General features: G+C 41.7%; 2 protein-coding genes across 2 annotated transcripts; one reads left to right on the forward strand and one right to left on the reverse strand.

Annotated features, from left to right (window-relative positions):
- Positions 1 to 89: 89 nt before the first annotated feature.
- Positions 90 to 16,323, reverse strand: LOC139331947 (serine/threonine-protein kinase N2-like). Its single transcript, XM_070963538.1, has 20 exons — positions 14,938 to 16,323; positions 14,489 to 14,651; positions 12,120 to 12,271; positions 11,224 to 11,437; positions 10,268 to 10,396; positions 7,821 to 7,930; positions 5,262 to 5,402; positions 4,947 to 5,022; positions 4,589 to 4,781; positions 3,792 to 3,921; positions 3,444 to 3,496; positions 3,246 to 3,303; positions 3,075 to 3,166; positions 2,324 to 2,500; positions 2,027 to 2,089; positions 1,874 to 1,950; positions 1,478 to 1,620; positions 1,249 to 1,356; positions 865 to 945; positions 90 to 743 (listed from the first exon to the last, which is right to left on the reverse strand). Exons 2-20 carry the CDS (start codon positions 14,643 to 14,645, stop codon positions 540 to 542), a joined length of 2,358 nt encoding a protein of 785 aa, XP_070819639.1. The 5' UTR covers positions 14,646 to 14,651; positions 14,938 to 16,323; the 3' UTR covers positions 90 to 539.
- On the forward strand, positions 16,084 to 20,649 carry seta (SET nuclear proto-oncogene a). The gene is made up of 8 exons (XM_070963539.1): positions 16,084 to 16,591; positions 17,804 to 17,861; positions 18,183 to 18,325; positions 18,443 to 18,546; positions 18,660 to 18,773; positions 19,121 to 19,291; positions 19,535 to 19,666; positions 19,748 to 20,649. The coding sequence occupies exons 1-8, from the start codon at positions 16,519 to 16,521 to the stop codon at positions 19,769 to 19,771; spliced, it is 819 nt and encodes a 272-aa protein (XP_070819640.1). The 5' UTR covers positions 16,084 to 16,518; the 3' UTR covers positions 19,772 to 20,649.
- The last annotated feature ends 2,211 nt before the right edge of the window (positions 20,650 to 22,860 follow it).

Genomic DNA, 22,860 nt, shown 5'->3' on the forward strand with positions numbered 1-22,860 from the left:
CATTATCATTCCACTCATCTAATTCTCAGTAAGCAAATAAGACTATTTCCAAAAATTTTACACTATTCCTTTAATTCTTTTTTTTTTTTGCTTAATCAGTTAAGTCTATAAACTGTCAGACATTATGTCAACCAATGGCCATTCCACGTCACCACAGATCAGAGTGAGGTCGTGAAGAAGTGCTTATTTTAAAAGTAAATGACACGAAACAGCAAACGGAAGCAAATCCTCATATTTTCAGTTGTAATTAGCCAACGTTTAGAATTTGTACTAAAAAATGTTAATGGCTTATGAAATTGGTAAATGATTAATTTTATAACAATGGATTCATTAATGAACTAATACAACACCAGACTAAAGACTAAAGCTTGAAGTTTTATCTAAATAATCATAAATAAAGCAGCTGCTTGCTAGAGTTATTTTACCTGCCTGTATGGGGGCTGATTATAAGTAAAAGATGATGGTTGGTTACCTGCCAAGTTAAAACAAATGTATGGGTCTGGTGGTAGTTTCCCACCCTGGTCTTTTCAGCTCATCTTTCATCCATGCAATGCGCAGAAGTCGAAGTCTGCGAATGCTTCCTGCTGCTCGGCAGAGAGGCTGAAGGGCTTGGAGGGAGGCGACAGGATGGGCTGGAGTCGAGTGAACTCGCTGTCAAAGTTGCTGACATCCATGGACTCTTTGATTGACGGCAGGAACGGCGGTTTTACTTTCTTGGCCAGCAGGCCTTCCCAGTCGATGGTCTGAAAGATAAGTTCCACCAGGTGAACAATGAAGTTACCCTTTCACACTCAAAGTATGTCGTAGCCAAGCATTTCTAAGAGAATACGTGATGTTACAGAGGGTGGGGGGAGACTGACTTACCTCAAAGAATTTCTCTCCTTTGACCTCGTTTGCGTCCCTCTCTCCGGCTCCAAGCCTCTTCAGGGGATTCTTCTTCAGCAGCTGTAGACGGATGATCCAGCTTTGTTAATGATGTGTTTTTCAGAGAACTTCCTGGCAGTACTTCTTCCTGATATTTGCAGACTTCACCAAAGAGTTTGTCAAAGTTTATCAGCACTCATTCTCCACTTAAAATAATTTCCTCCAATTGAATATACAAAGGTATTGCAGAAATTCCATGAGCAGCCACATCCTGTTTGACTCTTTCTCTGTTGCAATGATTATAATCATATCTTAGTACCTGAAAGTCACGAGATAACTAATAGTTCAGTGAGGCTGGGAGAGCAACAGATAAGAGACTGTTACCTTCTGGATGATGGAGACAGCACCAGGAGGAAGAGACCCTGGATACTGTACATCATCATTGACAATGCTGTCAAACACCTCCTCCTCATCCTCACCAGGGAACGGAGACTAGGAGCAGGACAGAGAGATGCTGAGTTAGTGATTTAGGTTTTTCATTCAAAGCTTTGAAAGTGACAGAAGGAAAGCCTCTATGACAACAGTGTAGAGAATTTAGTACGTGTTTAACAACCTCTCCCACAAGCATCTCATAGATGAGGACGCCCATCCCCCACCAGTCCACTGCTCGGGTGTAGTTGTCATCTGTCAGGACCTCAGGAGCCAGAAACTCAGGAGTCCCACAGAATGTGGAGGTCCGATCTCCGTGACCCATCCCTGCCGAGATAATGACAAAGGAATCATCACAGGCTGACTTCAGAAAAGTAAACTTTAAGTTAAGACTCATAAGTTTGAGTAATTAAAAATGTCTTCGTGTAGGATTTGACCATTTCTGACTTTGGTAGTAGAAGTAGTATCAAAAAATAAATCTGTTAAGTTGCAGTGAATAAACTGGTCAAAAATAAGTACTAGCGTGTGCATTTGGTGGAGGAGCCAGTCGATGTATAGACAGTGTGCTAAATCAATTCACCTTCTTTACAAAGTCCAAAGTCTGTGATTTTTACAAATCCATCGGCATCCATTAACAGGTTGTCCAGCTTCAGGTCTCTGTAAGAACACACAGTACATGTCACCACAGCTGAAGCTACACTAGCTGTACAGTGACTCAGCCAGCGTGACTCACCGGTAGATGATTCTATTCAGATGCAGGAACTCTAAACCCAGAAGGACACATGCTGAATAAAACCTGCACACATCAATGCATTTTAGATTATGGATTACAAGAGAAGCAATACAGCCAATAGTTTTTAGTGTGTGATGCTAAAATATAAATGACACACACACACACACACACACACACACACACACACACACACACACACACACACACACACACACACACACACACACACACACACACACACACACACACAGTTTGCTAACAGTGCAGAGTCTTTAAACAACAGGAGGACATATGAACCTGGTCTGAGCCTCAGAGAAGACGTTGTTGTGGATGTGGATCATGAGGTCGCCGCCTGGTAAATACTCCATGACAAAGCAGACATGGTCACTGGTCTGGAAGCAGCCGTGGAGGTTCACCAGAAAGGGATGTCTAGACGCGTTGATCATCTCAAAGATCCTCTTCTCACTCATGAGGCTGCAGAATAAAGTGTCAGACTAACAACAGTTACTCTGAATTTAATTTACTTCCCAGGTCTGTATAACAGGTTGCCATCTTTAGACTTTGACTGAATGTCTTGAATGTTGTATTACTGTTTCTTGTAAAGCTTGAGGAACCTTTACTCAGTACTTACAGTATGTACGGCCTTGGGTCTGCAGGTAAAATTATACAAATTGTATCAAAGTGTTTTTTTAAAAATACAGATATCTAAGAAATACAGTACTCTAGCTCTGTTTTACCTCTGTGTTTAAACGCATTTCAGTTTCACTCAGCATTTCATTTGTCCTTATTTTGTTGTAATGGCTTTGCTAGTTTGTTAATGGAGAAATCAATGCAAGTTCTATATTCCGGTAAACAGGCTTTATTGAGGTGAGATGGATGGACTGAATCAGTAAAACAAAGCCTTACTCGAGGTGGATCATTGGCATTTGATTCTTCTTCTTTTGAAGCACTGTCATTTTGTAGGGAAAACTGCCAAAACCTGTAGTTTTCTGTAATTTCAATAAAGTGACTCTTTAAAAGCTCTCCCAGTCCTTTTACACACACACACCTGTCCACTTCATCACGAGTCACGATGTCTTTTTTCTTCAAGGCTTTGATGGCGTACAGTTTTCCTGTCTTCTTAAACTCTGCCAGCAGGACCTGCACACAAACCAAACAACTGAGCACAAACACGAGAAGAACTTTTGATCAAACAGGAGCTCAAGGGAAAAGCTGATACCTTCCCAAAGTGTCCTCTGCCCAGCACTGAAATATACTTGTAATCTTCCATCTGCATCCTTGAGAAAAAGACAAAAACAGAGAATAAAGGTCACGCTTCACCCTTAACCTTCACAGTATATAAGATAAGAGGCGCATGTTGTGTGTGTGTGTGCATGTGTGTGTGTGTGTGTGTGTGTGTGTGTGTGTGTGTGTGTACTTCAGAGCAGATACAGGCTGATCTTCACTTTCTTCTCTGTTGTTTATGGATGACTGCAAACAGAGAGAAGTTTGAAAAATTTCATCATTAAGTCTCAACAGACATAAATCACATCCAACATCAGTATGTCTGCAGATGTTTCTCCTCTTGTCTGTGATCCACTGCATTTATTTTATTTATTTCTGTCATCCTCAAAGAGAGCTTTGCTTGACTGGATTCTTTCAATGGAGTTGTGAAAAAACTACAGTTTCACTCTTACATTTTTGCTAAAAGTGTAAAAGTAAACAGCAAACACCCCAAGATTCCAACTGTAGGTCCTGAATGGCAGCTTTATCAGTAATCACTTACCAGGTTTTCTTGTGATGCAGGTGATGCTTTGTGTGCCGCAGTGATGATAGTGGAGGTGTTGTCTCCCTGGTCCTGGCTGGTGGGGGAGGGCTGGTCCTCAGTTATACTCAGTCTGATCACTGGAGCTTCGCTGCAGATGTACAAGAAAGACGAAACAACAGAAACATGGCGCTTGTTTAGTTTCAGCCTCAGCAGTCGTTGGCCCTCAACTTGATTCCAGCTGGATCCACCCACACTAAAATGTGATGGCTCATGGTACGAAAGTGTTGGTCTGAAGGTCCGACATCTGGGATGTTCAACTTGCTTTGTCACAGAATAAACCCCCAAAGCCAAACAGTAAACAAACATACTGTTGCAGAGAACACTATACAGCAAGCTGGGAATTAACAGCTTTGGTGGAGGTTTACACAACTACACACATGCACTCAAGTACTTGTACTTTAGTATTTCCATTTTATGCATTCTTATACTTCTGTTGCTCTACATCAAAGGCAAATACAGTACTTTTTCTCTGCTACCATTGTCTGACAGCTTTAGTTACTAGTTACTTTTCAGATTACAGGTTTTCATACCCTGCAACAATGCAGTCAACAACATCATTATGTAATAAAACACTGACAGAGAGTCAGTTTACTGATGATACTTACAGGCTTTGAATGCAGGGCTTTTACTTGTAGTGCAGTATATTCTCACTGTGATATTAGTGTTAGCACCTGAACACTTCTCCCACCGCTGCTCTCTATTAAATACCATCGAACACAGTCAGGTTAAGTTATGATGCTGAGATTATTTCCGACCTTGGCAGTGGAGTGGTGGTTTGAGGCTCCTTCTCAGTTGGACGTGGGGTGTTGTTGGCTACGAGGTCGGGGGTCGTAGAGAGGGACGAGCTGAATGTGGTGAAGGAGCTGTAGCGAGGGAGGATGCTCATCATCAGATGACCCCAGGTGGCAAAGTTCATGTTCATCTGGGCTGCTCGGAGGAAGTTCTTCCCTGAGGAGGAAAGAAATTGCTCACAGGCGTATCAAGCAACAAATGGAAAAGTAAAGAAAATGAATCATTTCAATACTGAGATGCTTCATAGCACAAAGGTACACTGCAGAAACAGAAACAACAAAAGAAATGTATGAAATCTGTGCATCGGTCGTTCATCTGTACCTCTCTCTTTAGTGAAGATACATCTCTGACGTCTCAGTTTCGGCTGCCGCTCAACAACAGCGTCAATGAATCGAAGCTGTAAAATCCATGAGAATTTGTTTTGGGACATTCACTTGAGTTTATGCCTGGATTAAGAGTTGAAGAACATTTTACATATATTTTAATTTGTAAAATAACAAAATTGATACCCTGTGTAGAACTTAGAAACCTAAAAAATGATATATCACATTAACTTAATCATTTCCCCATCAGAGTTACTCCTGCCCAGAAATGTGGACCTTTGGTGTCCTGCAGCAGGCAGGTCACTGTGTGTACCTTGGCATGGAGGAGGCCCTGCGGCTCCAACCTTAACTGGTTGTGGTTTGGATTGTCCAGCATCTCCTCCAGTCGCAGGAACTTGATTGCACACATTGCCCTCCGGTCCCCCCAGAAGACACTGACCTCCAGCTCTCGAGACTGATCAGCAATTTGACAGCAGACACGACAAGCACACAATCAATGAACACAAACAACAACTGATGGATGTGAATTTAACCAAAACAGAATTTGACTGAGGGTCTGACTGGGGTGATGTAATTCATTAATTAAATGGATGATGAACTTGGGCCTTGATTGTTTGATACTCAAAAGATTGACTTTTGGCTTTTGTGTTTTTGATAATAACATTTCAGTAATATTTATTATCAAAAAACACTGCTTTACAAGATGTCAGGATTGCATTACTGTATATGTCCCTAATCAGAGGGAATAATGAAGCAGGATCTAAAACTGGATCACCTGATTTCTTTCTCTGATTTCAATTTCAGTTTAAAATCAATGAAACCCCATGCTAGCACTTACCTCTATTTCAATCCTTGAAACAAACAAACAAAACACTTTGAAAACTTGTGCTACAGCACTTAAAATGCTTATAGTTGTTACCTTCCTGTACATTTTCTGTGTAATAAATGACTTAGAGTGTGAGATGAATGAATATCTACAGTATTAGGGAGACACCTGCTGGCCACAGACAGAACTACAACAATAAGAAACCAGTGCAGTGCAGCTGCTACAAGTAACAGAAACATGCTGCACAACAGCTTCTCCTGCTGTTAGGAGGATTGACCTTCTACCGCTGAGACACAGCTTCAATGCTGAACATATAGCAGGTATATGAAAAGTGGTGGAACAGTATTTGGATGTTTTCTTTCAGTAAAACTAGCAGCAAAATATCGTATCAAAGGTTAGAGTGCATATTATGCAGAATGGCCCCAAGTACCTCAAACCTGGGGGCCCTTGGTTTTTAGCTCCAGTGTTTCCTCATGGGGGCCCCCCACACTGGGAGCTGCTTTTGGTCTACTGATGGGGGCGCTGCCGAGGGGACGGCTCCGGCCTGGATGGCTGGGGGCCTCTGCACCTTGGTGTGGGGCCTCCTGTCTGCCTGGGTCGGGGTAGTCTTGGGCGGCGCTCCCTAGTCATGGGCCCGGGGCCCTCTCAGTGTGGATGGCCCCCAAAGGTGGCTTATTCCTTGCCTTGTCTGTATGGGTGTGTGCGCGGGTGTGTGTGTGTGCTTGGCATGCGTGTCTGTGAGTGTGTGTGTCTCTATATATCTCTGTATGTATTTATGGGGGTGGGAGGGCTGGGTTTTCTTCTTTGTTGTTTTTAGCCTCTGTGAGGCACTTTGTGCTGCTTTTAAATATGAAAAGTGCCATATAAATAAAGGTTGACTGATTGATTGATTGATTGATTGATTGATTGATTGATTGATTGATTGATTGATTGATTGATTGAAAATAGGTCAGCGGTTGAGTAAATTCATTTGTCATTTTTACCACTGTAGTGTCTGTCCCATATTCCATATCACATGTCAGCACATACAGTGTTACTACAGCCTGTGAGCTGCTGATGCTTTTTGTATCTGCACTTGTACCACAGAGGCCAAGTCCTGCACATTCAGCAACAAGGAGAACTTCAGTATTTCAGTGGCATCTTGTGTCCGCAATTCAACTTATGTCAGGCTGAAACAGGATGATCAAGAGGGAAGTAAATACACAGGAAAGTCTGCTTGAACGTGGGTGGTGCGGATCAGAATGAACATGAAAAATGACTCATGGCTGATGGGAGCTTGCTTACAGTAAAGGGGGTTTAAATGATGAGAAATCTGTGGTTTGAGTTTCTGCATCACAAACATTTCACTAAGAATGATCAAAAATACTGACTAAACTTGTTTAGCATTTCTTGTTAATAACTGTCCTTTAGCTAACAGGGTAAAAGATGAATTTTTCAAACAATATCCCGGATGATGCTAGATTTTGCAGTAAATCTAAGTCTAACTCTTTAACAGGGTTCAACTCGTGTCACGTCATGTTAGCTGATCCACTCACCTGCATCGTGGCTGACGTGTAAAAACTGAGTCGGTTCATAACAGCTACCCAGGATCCCCGGGTAATCCAAAGAGAACCACACTAAGCTGCATTTGATTTGTAACACAGGCCACTGGAGAAGCTTAAATCCTCGTTTTGAGAACCAGGAATATGCTAGCTGTAGTATTACGACAGAAACCAGGATACTGTGGTACGTAAACACCTGATCCAGGTTTCTGATTATCATGTCTGCAGGTACATTGTCCACTCGAGTTTTATCAAAGTCATTCAGCAAAACTGAAGATATAATGAGTAACAAGGTAACCTGAACTCAAAAGGTCCCATGAAGCTGGCTCTAGTGTCATTCTGTCCGGGGAAGGGTAAAAGGTTTCTCCATGTTTCACGTGGATGTCAAACGTCAATATGATCAACATCAGGGCAAAGGTATGTCAAAGAGGAGATTCTGATGTTCTACTAGTGTAAACATAGTCACTAGCTGATGGACAGACTGCATATCTGTGACTGCACTCACCCGCTCCAGCTGAATGCAGAACGCCTGATCCCAGCTCAGCCTGCTGACGGCTGCCCAGCTTGTCCGGCCGACCACTCTGGTGTCCAGCCTGAGCACCGCGCTGATCTTTGCTGAGGGAGAGAAAATATCTCCACTGAAACCAAATATTCACAGGCTCGATCCAAACATCCTTGACCAGTTGAGCATAAGTTAAAATCTGGGTGTGGATGAACTTAGTTTAGAGCAGCATATGCACATTAGTCCTGTGTATTTACTGTTTTCTCCACATCACAATCAATCAGGAAGTTCAAGTACATTTTTTTGTGAAGTACTTTAACAGTTCAAACTAAATGTTTTCTGGACTAGAGTGCAAAACTGACAAAAACCATGAGACAAAACAGCATTAATACAAAAACATAAAACATCTTAAGTCTGTGGGTGCACGAAAAAACCTAAATATTAATAAAGAGCTGTGGCTTGTGGCAGCAGGGACACTTAATTTACACAAACTCATTCACTGTTTTTTTTTTTTTTTACTACTCTGATATAGAAGCTCTGACATATGGTCCAATGAAACTCCAGCTTACTTCCACATTCAGCACACACAGAGCAACATCATCATCCCATTGAAAGCCATGTTTGCCTCCATCTCCACCTGTTTGTCTCCACCAATTCCTGAGAAAAACATCTGACTCTTCAGCTGCTGGATGTTCCACTGTCGTCACCAGCTCATCTGTCCCTGTGTCTCTCTGCTGTTTTCTGCTCGGCAAATGTGCACAGTGGGTTTATCAGAGCTCGTTGGTTGAAAACAGCTGCTGGAAGCAGCTCTGATGTGCGTAAAAATAAAAGAAGGAGCTAAAGAAGGCTAAAAATGTCACAGTTGGAGTTCTCTGATTGAGTCTAGAGGAGGACTCTAATGCAGACAAACACACATGAAAGGAAACAGGTTTACAAATAGGCAAAGGGAAGGCAGTATGACAAGTTAAACAAGAGGGTACGACAGGTGAGCAGGGAGCAGGTGAAAACACAGGAAGAGGTGGGAAGAAAGCAGAAACAGGCATATCTAAACACAAGAGACTGAGAGGGGAAATGAGGGGCAGATGTGCTGAAGAGGAAGGAACAGCAGCAGCACAGACAGGTGAAGGAGCGATGAACCGGAGAACAGGCCATTTATCCGCTGACACAGATACAACTGTGACAAAAAGCTCTGCAGATGAGCAGAGCTGGTGGGAATTTTCAGTGGGTTCCTCACGAGTGACAAATGATTAAGTCTCACAGCGAATGTAGTCATTTGATTCATTGTTGATATGAAAAATACTGATAAAATTCATCACTGTAAAGGAAACAATAAACAGCAGTGACGTCCCTTCAGTTCCCTTATTAAGAAGTTGTATTCATGCACTTCAGTGACTTGTGACTTGACCAAAGGGTTTCTGTTCACTGTCGGCACTACAACTAAGAGCAGCAGCTAAATGTAAAATTAGTGTGGGTCACCCCAGCGGGAATAAGACCTGAAACTTTAATCCTTTTAATGGCATGCTATTCCCACGGAGCCAAACAGGAAAACTCAACAGTGAATGAGTAATAACTCTCCTACTTCCAAAGCTGAAAACTTATAATCACTTCATCCTTGTTTGTCATTTGTCTGTTCTGCTCTGAAAATAGCAAGTTAATATGAGACCATTTAGCAAATGACTTTTTGAGAGGGCATCCTTCCAACATCCTCTGCAGAGGATATAATGTGATAAAATACAATAAGCACACTGGTTGTCATATTAGGTTAACCTCTATACAAGTATTTCATACTTTAGTGTGTTTCATTTTGAAGAAAGAGCTTTTAATATCTGTAACAACTGTAAATCCACGCAAACAAAACAACAAACTAACTCAACTCACACTCATATTCACACACAGTCAGCTGAACAAGCGCTTACACATCATGACCTAAGGCTGTTTGCATTTTAGTGTTTATCATTTTATCAGTTCTCATTTCTTTTGGGACACTTTATTTCATGGGTTTCCATTTCCTAATAATTTCTGAGTTTTTTTTTTTTTTTTTTTAATTTAGCACTAATTAAAAGACTTATTAATACTTCTAATCTCATTTGCCTCTGAGATGTAGGGGAATGCACTAGTTAATTTTTTTTAATGAATAGCTCAATTTAAATCCAAGTAAATATTTATTCATTATTCATAGTAGTATTGTATTCCAGCTGAGAACAGCTGTGCACTGACTACAAGACACTCTGGGTTATGCTGGCATAGTTCTATCTAGAACGTACCCAGAACTGTCAAAAAAATGGAACCTTTTCCTTTACATATATATATTTTTACTGTTACTGTATTATTATTATTTTGTTCCTTTTTGTTGCTGCAAGAATTCAGTCGTTCTTGAGTGATCAGTAGTATCTCATCCTCCTGTCCAGTATCTTCAACAGGAGACAGTAAAGTGTAAAATGTCCTCTTACCACAGGGCTCGTCTGTCCTGTGAGCAGCTGGTGAACTGTCCTCAGTGGGATTCAGATGGTTTTCCTGCTCTGGGCTTGTCAGAGGTTTTAGTAAATCCTCACATCCAAGAAGCCTGACTTCAAGTTTGCCTGAAAAATAATGGAGAAAATTTAATTTGGACTTCGAAAACAGAACATTTGATTCTCAGTCTACAATGAGCATCTACTAAATTAAATGAGTTTTACTATTAAGTGTGAAGGCAACTCCACACAAGCTGTTGGTTTTGAGCACTGGAGCGTGTTTCTAGTGCCTGGTAATGAATCTCAGTTAAGACAGCTGACTAAAATGAACACAGCGTTTCAAAATAACACCTTTCATTTGCCAGCATGAATAAATCTCTCGGACTGAAGCCTTTAATCAGCGCTGTCTGGAGCTGCACACTGAGCATTCACATCCTCATTTTCTTCATTTCACTGTAGTGCTTACAGCTGTGGCGCAGAAAATCACCCCGAGTGTTTTCACCGCTCTGAGGCTCGCTCTCATTATTCGCTGCCAACAGAGCAACTCCAGGATTTGTCTCCTTGTTACATCATCAAACGGCCTTTTTTTTTTTGCCTTGTGCAGGAAGATACTGGCTTACAACTGAACCGTCCAAAACCAGCAGATTACATGTCCTGATTATCCACTGCCAGAGGTCAGCGTATGGTAAACCCTGTTCAAACACTGGGTGTCCATGATACTACTGAGAACAGCTGTGCACTTGAGTGAAAAAACACAAAAAAATCAACTTGCAATTATTTTCTTAGAAGTAAATCTGGTTTAAAAATGTGCATTTTAAGCATTTTGATGTGCAAAATCCACAAATCAGGCCGGATATGAGGGAAAATGCTTGGCCTTAGTCAAATCATTCAAAAAATCTATTTGATCTATGTTGTCAGTATTGTTCAGAAACAACATAATTTGCAGTTACAAGTACCAGTTAAGGAGGCAGGTCTGATAGAGAAATTGGATGGGGAGGTGGACAGGGGGCATCCAGGTCTGGCGCTACAGGGAGATGAAGGTTTGTCTGAAGGGTTGACCCCCGCTGCAGGCTGCTCGAGAGGCTCCTGGTTGTTTTCCTTTAGGCATTTCTCCAGGGACAGCCGCAGAAGATCCAGCTTCTGGGAGGACTCCTGCACCCGGGACTGAGCCTGACGGGAAGATAAACATTGTGTTGTTATGTTTGGTCGTTTTTAACATAGTGCTGTTTGGTATTTTGGGATATGGTCAGTGCTGCTCCACTTAAGACTCCAGACTTTAGACTTTAACTAGGATTGATTTTTTCTTTTATATTGTATTTTTTATTGAATATCAGATTTGATCCAATCAGAGTCCGTTATATATATAGAAAAAATAGAAAATTCTACCGGATGTACCAGAGAACGGTCAGCAGTAATGTGCTATTAAATATACATGATATGTAAGTGGCTAAAACTTGGAAAGACTCTGGTGTGGTCCTCAGAGGTTCTTAATAAACATGCTTTTTATGAATCCAAAATTAGTAGTAGATAGTCTGCTGACTATCAGTCCTGTTTCAATAGAGAGTTTCAACGATGTAGAGGCTGTTTCAGAGGCATTTCCACCCTGACATTAATTAAATTATTTGGAAACTTGTACGTTTTTGACAAGAAAATGGGCCAGACAATTATTCTACAATGCAGTTAACATTAAGTGGGCAGTTACATGAAATGTGTCGGTGAAAGCAAATATCCATGAATTCTTGTTTTACCCAATTTTCCAAACTTGGTAACAATAACTGACCATAATTCCAATCAGCATTCTGTCTCCCCTGAACTTGAGCTTCCTTAGAGTGAAATTGATTTAGAGTCCTACCTCGGCCAGCGCCTTCTGGTCCAGCGAAGAGATTCCCTCCAGCTGCTTGACCACATCTTTGGCCAGCACCAACGCATCTGTCTCTCTCTGCATGTAGTGCTGCAACTCTGCCAAACGAGCATCCGCAGCACTGACAGTGACTGGAGACATCCCTGTGAGGAAGATACAAAGAGGGAGAGAGAGTATTTAAGGATGAAGGAATTCATTTCAGACGAGCAATGCGTTCTCAAAGACCGTCACTGAAACCTTTCATTCTTGCAATCAATATTTATAAAGATGAAGCGAGACATCTTCTCTAAAATGTCACTGTGCTCCAGGCAAAGGTCTTAACATTACATTTTTTTTATGTTTCTGGCATTTAGCTGACACTTATCTGAAATGTAGGTAAGCTCTAAAAGGAGAGATAAAAACCGACTGGAAGAAAAACCCTGCTGCTAAGTTAATATAAGGAGACAAGCACTGGAGCAAAAAACAGTTAGATAAAAGTGGCACTTAAGACTGAGAGAATCCTCTTTTTCACTCTTGCTGCTCGGGGCTTTTGTAAAATTGACTTATGAATGTCTAGTTTTAACATGTTGATCCATTCATCATTATTTTCCTGAAGAGCTTGAATGATTCTCTAAAAAACAGTGTACTGTGGGAGTCTCTGCACCGTTTAACATCCTATGAGCCATAAACATGGATAAATGGCCTCTGTATGTTGTATTGTTGTAGGAGATATAAGGAAAAGCAGCGATTCTATTCCAAATTTCTCAACATTTTATAATCAAATCCTGCATTTTGCTTGCGGGTGTGGAAACTTATAGTAGTGCTGCTCTCTGTTGGCAGTGACAAAGTTATTTCATCTGTGTTTTGATTATATGAGCTGCTTTTCCTACATAAAGATGCTGACAATGGTGAACATGCAGCAACACTAAACGTATCAGCATTTGTCTTTTACATTTAGCTGACACTTGGATACACAGTGAATTTAACTTCCTGCAATAGCAGAGAGGACTTGAATTCCTGGCAGATCACAACATTATAAGGAATCAATGAGAGGAAAGGAGGTCAGAGGTCTGGGAGAGGGAATATGAACCAAGGAAACAAGGTACAGAGTTACTTGTCTTGTATTTCATACTCTTTTACTCTCACGCCAGGAATCATTTTGCAAGTGTTAGTTTTAGAGTTTTCTAATGGCAAACATCTCCAGTTAAGAATTAAATACACAGTTACTCTCTGTCGCCATTAAAGCCGTTAGAGTGGTTTCACTTTCCGGATTATACAAATAACACCCACAAAGATGACAGTTGGCAGGAAGCACGGTTCAGCCAGTATGGTTTTTGATACATGTGCTGATATTTCTGAAAAAAAGTTTCTAACAGGTTGAACTGGACTGTTTTTTTTTTTTTTTTTTAATGCACTTTCTGACTGGACACACTTTGAAAATATCTAGATTGCTTCTGGGGCCATGAAAACTTTACTAGAAGTATTACATTTTTTGCAGCTTGTTACAGCATGTCAGCCCAAACCTCTTCACTGAAAAGGAAGCTCCAGCACACATTACCGCCTTTAATTGAACTGAATTGTGAATTAAAGTGTAACATTTCCAAACCACAAATCTAGAAGGAACAATGCTTGCAAAAGTGACCATGCTTGCAGAAGTGCTGAGATACATCAAAGAGAAAAGTTTGAAAATTGTTATTTTGACATCTAACAGCTACAATTTCAGAGTATTCATACCCATAACCTCCTCTTTTACCTCTGCCAAACAGTTCTCAACCAGTTTACCTTTACACTCCCTAAACAAAAGTCTTTGTAAGTTGTGATCCCTTGAAACAGAGGGACGACATTGACCTCTGACACCACATTGTCATTGTTTTAAGAGACAAGGACACATAACCATGACATATAGTATCTTCAGGGAGTGACTGAATTGATTATCAATACCAATGACTCAGTGATTTCTTTAGCAGATGCTGAGGCTTCTACTTTTCACTACTCAATTTCCAGCCTGAGCCCCCATCACACTTGTAATAGTTCAATTACAGATTTGAGCTTTGGAAGTTAAGAGGCCTTTTTTGAGCCCAAAAATGACATCACTGTTCCAATAGGTTGCTATCCTTTATGTTTATGTTTCTCCTTCTTGTTGCTGATTTTGACAGCTTACTCCTCTACATTTAGAAAATCTGACTGTAACAAACGAGCCATACACTGTGTCAGATGTGTTGGTGTTGTTGCAGTTGCTATGGTGGCTGGTAATATCTTTAATTTTACATAAACAATGCATGCCTCTAAAATTAAACAATCCTGACAATTTGTCTATGTAAAAAAATGCCCTTCCTGACATCCAGTGACTCTGAAAGGGGGTCACGGCCCAGGACTCTGACCTCCATGTGTAGAGCTCTCCTGGTCGCCGCCACCATCGCCTCCAACGCCCCCGCCGCCACTGCTGCTGCCAGCCTGGGTGACTTTGATAATCTGCAGTCGGATCAGCTCGATCTTGGAGCGGCTATCCTGCAGCATCTGCTGAGCTGTGGACAACATCTGATCCTGGATAACGACATCACATCAAGAGTCAACAAGCCCCACTTCATCACCACGCTTTTTCCCTGACAGGTCAGCTGGGATGGGAGCACATTCGTAAACAACACCCGGACTCAATACAGGCGTGATTTATCATAACAAGTGGCAGAACGTGAGGAAATCACCAGCAGCAGTGCTGCACATGTAACTCATTTCCATACTGGACAATAACAAATGCCAAAGAACAGATGGAATAAGTGAGAACAATGTGTTCAGATCAGGAGGAAACAGTATGACTTTGCACTTCACTAACCTCAGGGTGATGCTCTCGCTCCTTGCTGAATAAGGACTACTTTGTCATTCTCTGTGGAGGTGGAGGGGGGACTTCTTGTGTTGCACCTCTCCACCTTCACTATCCTTGAAACACAAGTCCCCTGATGTTATGGTGCGTTCACAGACACACACTGTGGGTGAGGGCTCTTCTGATGCAGCTTCTACATCTTGAAACCAGGATCACACAGCCTGTCCTCCTGTTTGTTTTTCCCTCCTTGCAGACTCCTCTGCAGCATCTCCTTCCCACTGCATCCTCATCCTCTGCTCTGTAACCAAATCCCCTTCTCTCTCTCTCTGTCTCTCTCTCTCTCTCTCTTTTATGGGGGTTTCTCTCTGCAGGGGGACGGCAGAGTTCCTCTCCTGTGCCAGCTCTGCTGCTGCTGCCGCTGCTGCTGGTCTGACAGTGCTGATCGCTTTCCCTGGGCTCGGCATTGGCCGCTGCATAACCACATGTTCCTGTGCTGTCACCAACCAAAAGACAAACACAGAGCTACTGCTGCTCTCCTCGGGACAAGGCAGCGATCAGCCAGCAGTGTTTAGGAGATTTGTTTAACCTGCTCTGACAAGAAGGGGCTGTGAGAGACATTATAACCATACTGATCATAGCCAACATACATCCAGAGGTGGGAAATCAAAGAGCTATGGTGTACCGAACATGAACCCGGACATGCAGCTTACTATAGACAGTATCGTGAATTCCCACTGTCAATGTTTCCAAGCCCTGCAGGCACAGTTGTCTGCATACATGACAGCTCTCTGGCTGTCTTCTTCCCAGCTGTCTGTTGCCCAGTCAAACCATAGCTGACCGACTGAAAGCGATTAATATATGAATTACATGTAGACATAAAAGGACACTGTCATTCCTCACGGTACATTTGGCAATTACACGTCGAGTATCTTAAACGTTTTCATCGATAAAAGGAAATATTAAGCTTTTATTTAGACGTGGCTTTGTTTATAAAGACTACGAAAAAGTACGTAAGCTAAGTATCCTTGTTTATTCGGCCTTTTCTTATCTAACACAAACAATTAGCTCTGGACAAACTGTGACGGACGAGCTAATTAGCACTGACCACCAGAAAGAGGCTCCTGCTCCACTGATATTCAGCATCTTTATAAAGTGCGCAAGTGCGAGTCGGTCCAACTGAAGGTTTGGCCTGGCCTGAATAATCGCAATTTTTGGCCGCAAATAATCTTCAATTCGCTTATGAGAAAAAATATAAGTGATAATTTGACGTTCTGTTCATTCTGAGCATAATTTTAAGAGAAGAGACTACAGTAAATCAGCAAATTGGAGTCGAGTATTGAGACCTATTTTGAGAGGCGGAGCTCGTCGCTTCTCCATTCGGTGAGGCGCGTTCGTAATGAAAGGAGCGCGTGAGCAGCGCTTGCTGTGACTTCCTCGCTCATCGGCAGCTACATTGTGTGGAAAGCAGCACGTTGTTGGCTTTGCACGCTGAACTTTACGCCGAATTAACGGTCTCCTGTTCAAGGAGAAACCAGATTCAAAGCTACCAGCTATTTTCTCAGACGTCTGTAAGTTACCCGAGCTTGCGAAAACATGTCGGCCTCGGCGGCAAAAGTGAGTAAAAAGGAGCTGAACTCGAACCATGACGGAGCGGACGAAACCTCCGGTAAGGGGAATGGCGGCCTCCTGTTCACCGCCATTTTCACTTTCTTCTCTAACATAATTTGCATTGCCAAGGGGTTCAATATTGTTAATAATTATTGTGTGAATTGCTTTGATTTTGCTTAACGCCCCGGCTCCAACTCTGCAGTTGACCACAGCGGTTGCTGCATATGTTCACATTTCGAGAACAGCAGTTAGCTCATCAGCTAACGCGTTTATTAGCATGCCGCTACTTCTGGCTGCTGTTGTTCAGTTCAGACCGGTGCTGAGAGGCCATGTTAGCTAGTTGATTTAGCATCATCAGCGTGGCCAGTTGTGTCGTTGGCTACTGACTGAGTGGTCATACGCGATGCTGGAGGATCATTGTTCTGTGAGCTGTTGTAAAATTACCTCAAAGTGACCAATCCGTGTTTACATTGCTATTATGGTGTTTAATAACCGAAAAAGTTGGCCATTTCATTTGGGCATTAGCATTTAGCCAGCTAGTGTTGTTATTGTAATGTTATTTAACGCTAGCTGGCGACGTTGTGTTTTGTTACTGATCAAAATACATTTAAATCCATCGGTCCCGCAATCAGTAAAACTAGATAATTACTGTATCGAGACAACAGGATACAGGACTCCGCTGTATGTGCAACTGTTTGATACGGGGTCTACTCTGGCATCTGTCCTAGCTCGGTTCCTCACGTTATCGCGGCGCTGTGTGTGCAGTGAGATGCCCCACATTTAAACCACGCGGCCTTGTTGGTAGCAGCCGGCAGGAAACTGAGTGTCTGAGCCGCTAGAGCTGCAGCTATTGGCCGTTCATATTACCCTAACCTCCGGGGGAGCCCGGCTTTCTCTCTGAATCATAACCTGACAACGACCGCTACCTACCGCGTGCTAATGATGGATATGCTACTGTAAACACCAACTACTGCGGTAGTAAAATATCCCTTGAGTAGTTTTCGGAAATATTGTAAAGTTAGTTGTAGTTAAAAAAAACAAACAATCAAAAAAAAAAAAACTAACTCCTTAACAGCAAATTGACATTCATATACGCCCAGTTTGGTGTGTGAGCACGAGTGAATGCACGTTTTGTCGACAAAAGCTCTTATTTTTATTTCTAAAGGACTATTGAATTGAATGTATATATGTCCCAGTCCGGACTTTTGATGTGCTTAAACTTGAGTGTAATAAATTTCGTTTTGTAACACATTTATTTCTTTTTCCACAGAGAAAGAGCAGCAAGAAGCTATTGAACACATTGACGAAGTTCAAAATGAAATTGACAGGTAATAAGATTTTTGTCAACTTGTCATAAATTAGGGACGTTACACTTTGTCCTTGTAAGTGGTGATTAGCACATCTCTTAAAGAAAGAGGAACTAACTGGTGAAATCAGATGCTTTAAGCTGTGGTTGGCATTAAAACCTGCAGAATCTCAGTCAGCCATGATGCATTAACACCTCTGAGCCCAAGTAAAAATGATACCACATTACAGAACTGAAATTGATAACAAATTTTAGTTTTTTGTTTGTTTGTTTTTTTTTACACTCAATCAGCATAAACAGTCAAAACTGATTTTTAATTTTTAATTTTGTTTACCCCCCCAAGGTTGAATGAGCAAGCCAGTGAGGAGATCCTCAAAGTAGAACAGAAATACAACAAACTCCGTCAGCCATTCTTTCAGAAGAGGTCAGAACTGATCGCCAAAATCCCCAACTTCTGGGTCACCACGTTTGTCAACCATCCACAAGGTGAGCCGTTTGACATGAGGCAGGCTTTTATTGCCACAATCACAATGACAAAAGTTTGTAAGATTTGGGCAGTGACTCAAGTTAAAATCTGGTCTATATAATTGGTTTCCCCCACAGTATCTGCCCTACTGGGGGAGGAGGATGAAGAAGCACTTCATTACCTGAGCCGAGTGGAGGTGACTGAGTTTGAAGACATCAAGTCAGGCTACAGAATAGATTTTGTAAGTATTGTAGCATATCATGCACATGTCGCATTGAGGAGCAAGTTTTTGTTTTGTTTTTTTTTCTCTTGTTTCTCTTTCTTGTTCTTACCTGGGTGCATTATGTCTTTCAGTATTTCGACGAAAATCCGTACTTCGAAAACAAAGTACTTTCCAAAGAGTTCCATTTGAATGAGAGTGGAGACCCATCTTCAAAGTCAACAGAAATCAAATGGAAATCAGGAAAGGTATGTGTGTCTCTGGTTTTGGGTTTGTTTGTTTTTTTTGGGGGGGGGGGGGGGGTAGTAACACTTCAGACTTCATTTTACTTGCAACTAATAGATCTTCTTAAGATCTTCATTCACAATGTCTTTATTTTTGTAATTGTAATTATTTTTCTTTTATATATATATATACACACACACACACACACACACACACACATTCAGTTACAATTGCCTTTAAGCTGTTGGGCAAGCTTTGAGTTTTCAACTAATGAAGAGCAAATATTAAACCAGCATGACCTGACCTACTCGAGTGCTTGCACTTTGGAAATTTTCAGTCAGGCATTTTATTTTTCTCGATGTGTTTGTAGGACCTGACCAAGCGCTCCAGTCAGACACAGAACAAAGCAGGAAGGAAGAGGCAACATGAAGAGCCAGAGAGCTTCTTCACTTGGTTCACTGATCACGCTGATGCCGGTGCTGATGAGCTTGGGGAGGTCATCAAGGACGACATCTGGCCAAACCCTCTGCAGTACTACCTGGTAAGTTTACGACCAGGTTAATGTGTGCTTGCTGGTGGCATAAATTTCCCAGGCTGTCACTTTCCATAATAAGCACACATTAAAGGTGTCTGTTTGTTCACTCAAATGTTAGCTCTGTGTGGATATTCCAGGCACTGTGTCGTGCTGATAACATGTGTTCCACCCACCAGAGCAGGAGACTTTCTATGAAGTTTGGTTATAGTTGAAAGACAAACAGGTGCTGAAAGCGATTCTTATCCCTAGGTTCCGGACATGGATGATGAAGAGGGTGAAGGTGAGGATGACGAAGAGGACGAGGAGGGTCTGGAGGACATAGATGAGGAGGGAGATGAAGATGGAGAAGAGGATGAAGAGGATGATGGAGAAGATGGAGAGGTAAAGTGATAAAATCAAATGGTGGTCGTTTGCAGTAGTGCGTTCTCAGTGCTTACTGACTCGGACATCTTATGCTTTCAGGATGATGAGGGAGAAGACGACTAAAAAGCATCATCGACCCAGACCCTCAACCTTCTATTCCCTGTTTGGTTTTTCCACTCACATTCGGGAGCAAAGGTGTTTTTTTGTTTTTGTTTTGTTTTTTTCTTTTGTTTTTTTTTCTTTTTTTTTTATTTTTTAAATGTGTGCTTCATTTTCCATTCTGAGGCCTCTTCACCTGTTGGTGCCATGTTCTCCTTTGACTCATCTTAGGCCAATGGCACTTTGCCCTGAATTGTGAGTACCATCCCCAAAGTCATCTCAAAAATAATAATAAAAAGTATAAAAATAGAATCAGCACGGCATCCTGAGTAGAATTTGAAGACAATTCACACAGAATTTCTCCTGTTAAAGGTTGTGTGGTAAATTGACTAAAGCCATGGTGTAGTGACCCAGCGCTAGTTTACCTCTCAATATTTTTTTCCCCCAAATACTTTTTCCAGGTGGGGTGTTGATCCCTTGAAAAAACTGTTTTTTTCCCCTATGTGGTTAACGAGTACCAGCTCATTCCTTTGACTTGTAATGTTTAGGGGGAGGGGGGTAGGGTATGCTGGGGAAGGGGGGGTGGGGCAGGAGTATGTTGGTTATTGGGGAGAGTGGTTATTTTGACACCATTTCTATGGGACTTTTTTTTTCATTGTATTGTTTTACAGATATCCATGAGATTTGAAATGACATTTTTAATAAAGAACAAAATGGAAAAAAAAAGCTTGTAAATTTTGGCCCCCACTGCTTCATGGGTAAAACAAACCTACAAACATGTTGGCATAGAATTTACATTTAATCACACTTCACTTTTCCGCTGGGGGGAAAAGAAACTGTTTTAAATTTGAGGTGTACAACTTGCTTTGTTATAATAATAAAACTTACTGTGTTTACACGTGTGGGAGTTTTCAAGTGGGTGCATAGAAACTTATTTTGAAAGTAGATCTAGGTAGCGGCAAAGGCACCTGGGTGAAGTGTACAAAGTCCATCAGCTCCTGAAGGATTTTGGAGTCATTAGCAGACTCGAAGCAAAGTCTTCTCTTAAAAGACGATGGGTGATCAAAGCCAAGAAGGTGTGCTCCGACTCCTCAAAGCTGGTTTTTGTGATTGTGTCTGGCCAGTCGCTGGGCTGGAAGGCCCAACCTGGAGTGAGCAACAACAAAAATAGGTCATCCAAAATGCAAATAGTGATACCACACTATATACCGGAAAATATAATAAAACATGGACTCAAACCAGTGGGCACTTTGCCAGTGTAAGATCACCATGAAAGCCTCTTCCGACTGCTTGCTCAGTGTGCAAGATAAAGAGATTTGAACTTAAGGTCACTTGCTCCCAAATGAAATGCCAAACCCTGATCACAACAAACGGCATATGTATTTCACAAGAATATATTACCTGCCGTGTATTCCTAGATATATATGACTTAAGCTCTGAGTTAAAATTTTATACTCCACAATTAAGATGTACTGTACTAACCCTGACTAACTGTGGCTGAGATACAATAAGAACATTTCCCCAAAGTTACCTGAGTATGCATAACTTTTTTTGTTTGTTTGTTGTTTGGACGTACTGTTCACTGTTATTTGCTCCAGCATTAATTCTTCATCATCTCGAAGATTTGAGTACAACAAAATACGAAACTAAAACAAGTATTTCCTGTTGGAACACTACATAATGTTAGCATTGATTTAATAAAGGTATTGCTAGTATCACCATTCAGACTCGCTATATGTCTATGACACATTATTGCATAAATACAAGGATTTAATAAGAATACTAGATTGAAAGTAAATACTTTGATTTTTTTTTGGGGGGGGGGGCTTAATTTAAGGAAGTGATAGATTATACGGTCTTACTTGTGATATAGCAATTTTAATGACAAATGTATGTGGTGTAGATGTTTTCAATATTTCGGCTATCACGTGCTCTGTTGTTGGGAGTGTGTAATGACAAAAGTGATGAAACCTCCAACATTTTACATAACAAACTTTAATTCTTAGAGAGACAAGTGTCTCATCGCACTTTACTCAGACCTCATCCAAAACTTGAAATTTGTTTGTATACCCCCCCCCCCCCCAAATCATCGTACCCACCTAAATGAGTGTTACATCGAGGACAGGTGGCCACCGTCCACGAGAACCCCGGGAACCAGGAGAAGTGTCTATCAGCCGGCCAGTGCTGGGTAACATCAGCTTTCCTGAACGTAATCACCTCAAACTGGTGTCCATGGGGGTTTTCGAAAAGCTGGACGTTAACCCTTCGGCCTCCGACCGACGTGTCGTTGCGGCTGTAGAGCGCGAGTCGACTGGGAACGAAGTAGATGTCCGTCCCGGATGCCAGCTCGTGTCCGCACGCCCTGCACAATATCAATGTGGCCGCGCTGGTTCCCGCCACAGCGGCACATGCCTCACCGGGCTGGTATGCAGCGGGATAAAACAAGAGTACAAAAGAAATATACCGCATTATTAACTTCTCCAATTGCTTTCCTGGCAACCATAGGCTCCGTTTGCACGCCATTGCTGCCTTGTGCGCACATGGAAGGCTAATACACACTAGCTAGCCTAAACTCGTAGCAGCTTTGTTATTAGCTGTGCTGCAATCGAGCGGACATCGATGAGGGTCGTCTGGTTCTCAAATACAAATCGAAAGAATACCAGGTTCATCACTTAGTTGTGTTCACTCGGTCAATAAGTACTGACGTGCAGTGTCAATGTACTACTCTGGTGATTCGTGAACTTAGGAAGCAACTATCTCGAGGAGTGAGCTTTCGGTCTTCCGGCTAACTGAGGTTCGGAAGTGCCATGGAAAGAAACAGGAAATGCAGTCATCTCAACCATTTCCTACTGTAGCTGCGCACATCATAGTTACTCTAGAATAATCACACAGTAGGCCTGTTCAATTGTTAGTCACTTTAGCTCTGATATAAACAGTTTCACTCACATATCAGCTACATTTGAACAGTATGAAAACATTTTTGTGTACCTCGCGGCCACCACCATTTTGGATTCCACAGTGCTTTTGTGATCGTTTTGTTTTTATTTTTTAAGTGAGGGGGCTAACCAAAGACAAGATATTTCATCGAATAAAACCTTAGTCAGTAACTTGTA

Source organism: Chaetodon trifascialis, chromosome 6 (assembly GCF_039877785.1).
Source record: "Chaetodon trifascialis isolate fChaTrf1 chromosome 6, fChaTrf1.hap1, whole genome shotgun sequence".
NCBI lineage: Eukaryota > Metazoa > Chordata > Actinopteri > Chaetodontiformes > Chaetodontidae > Chaetodon > Chaetodon trifascialis.

What these genes read in the sequence shown, in the direction of transcription:
- seta (XM_070963539.1), top strand. Translation starts at nt 16,519, where the DNA reads ATGTCGGCCTCGGCGGCAAAAGTGAGTAAAAAGGAGCTGAACTCGAAC. An exon ending in CGGAGCGGACGAAACCTCCG is followed by an intron (nt 16,592 to 17,803) that starts GTAAGGGGAATG and finishes CTTTTTCCACAG; the next exon opens with AGAAAGAGCAGCAAGAAGCT. An exon ending in GTTCAAAATGAAATTGACAG is followed by an intron (nt 17,862 to 18,182) that starts GTAATAAGATTT and finishes TACCCCCCCAAG; the next exon opens with GTTGAATGAGCAAGCCAGTG.
- LOC139331947 (XM_070963538.1), bottom strand. Translation starts at nt 14,645, where the DNA reads ATGTTGTCCACAGCTCAGCAGATGCTGCAGGATAGCCGCTCCAAGATC. An exon ending in TTCTCTGAGGCTCAGACCAG is followed by an intron (nt 2,090 to 2,323) that starts GTTCATATGTCC and finishes TGATGTGTGCAG; the next exon opens with GTTTTATTCAGCATGTGTCC. An exon ending in CTGTCTCCATCATCCAGAAG is followed by an intron (nt 946 to 1,248) that starts GTAACAGTCTCT and finishes ATCCGTCTACAG; the next exon opens with CTGCTGAAGAAGAATCCCCT.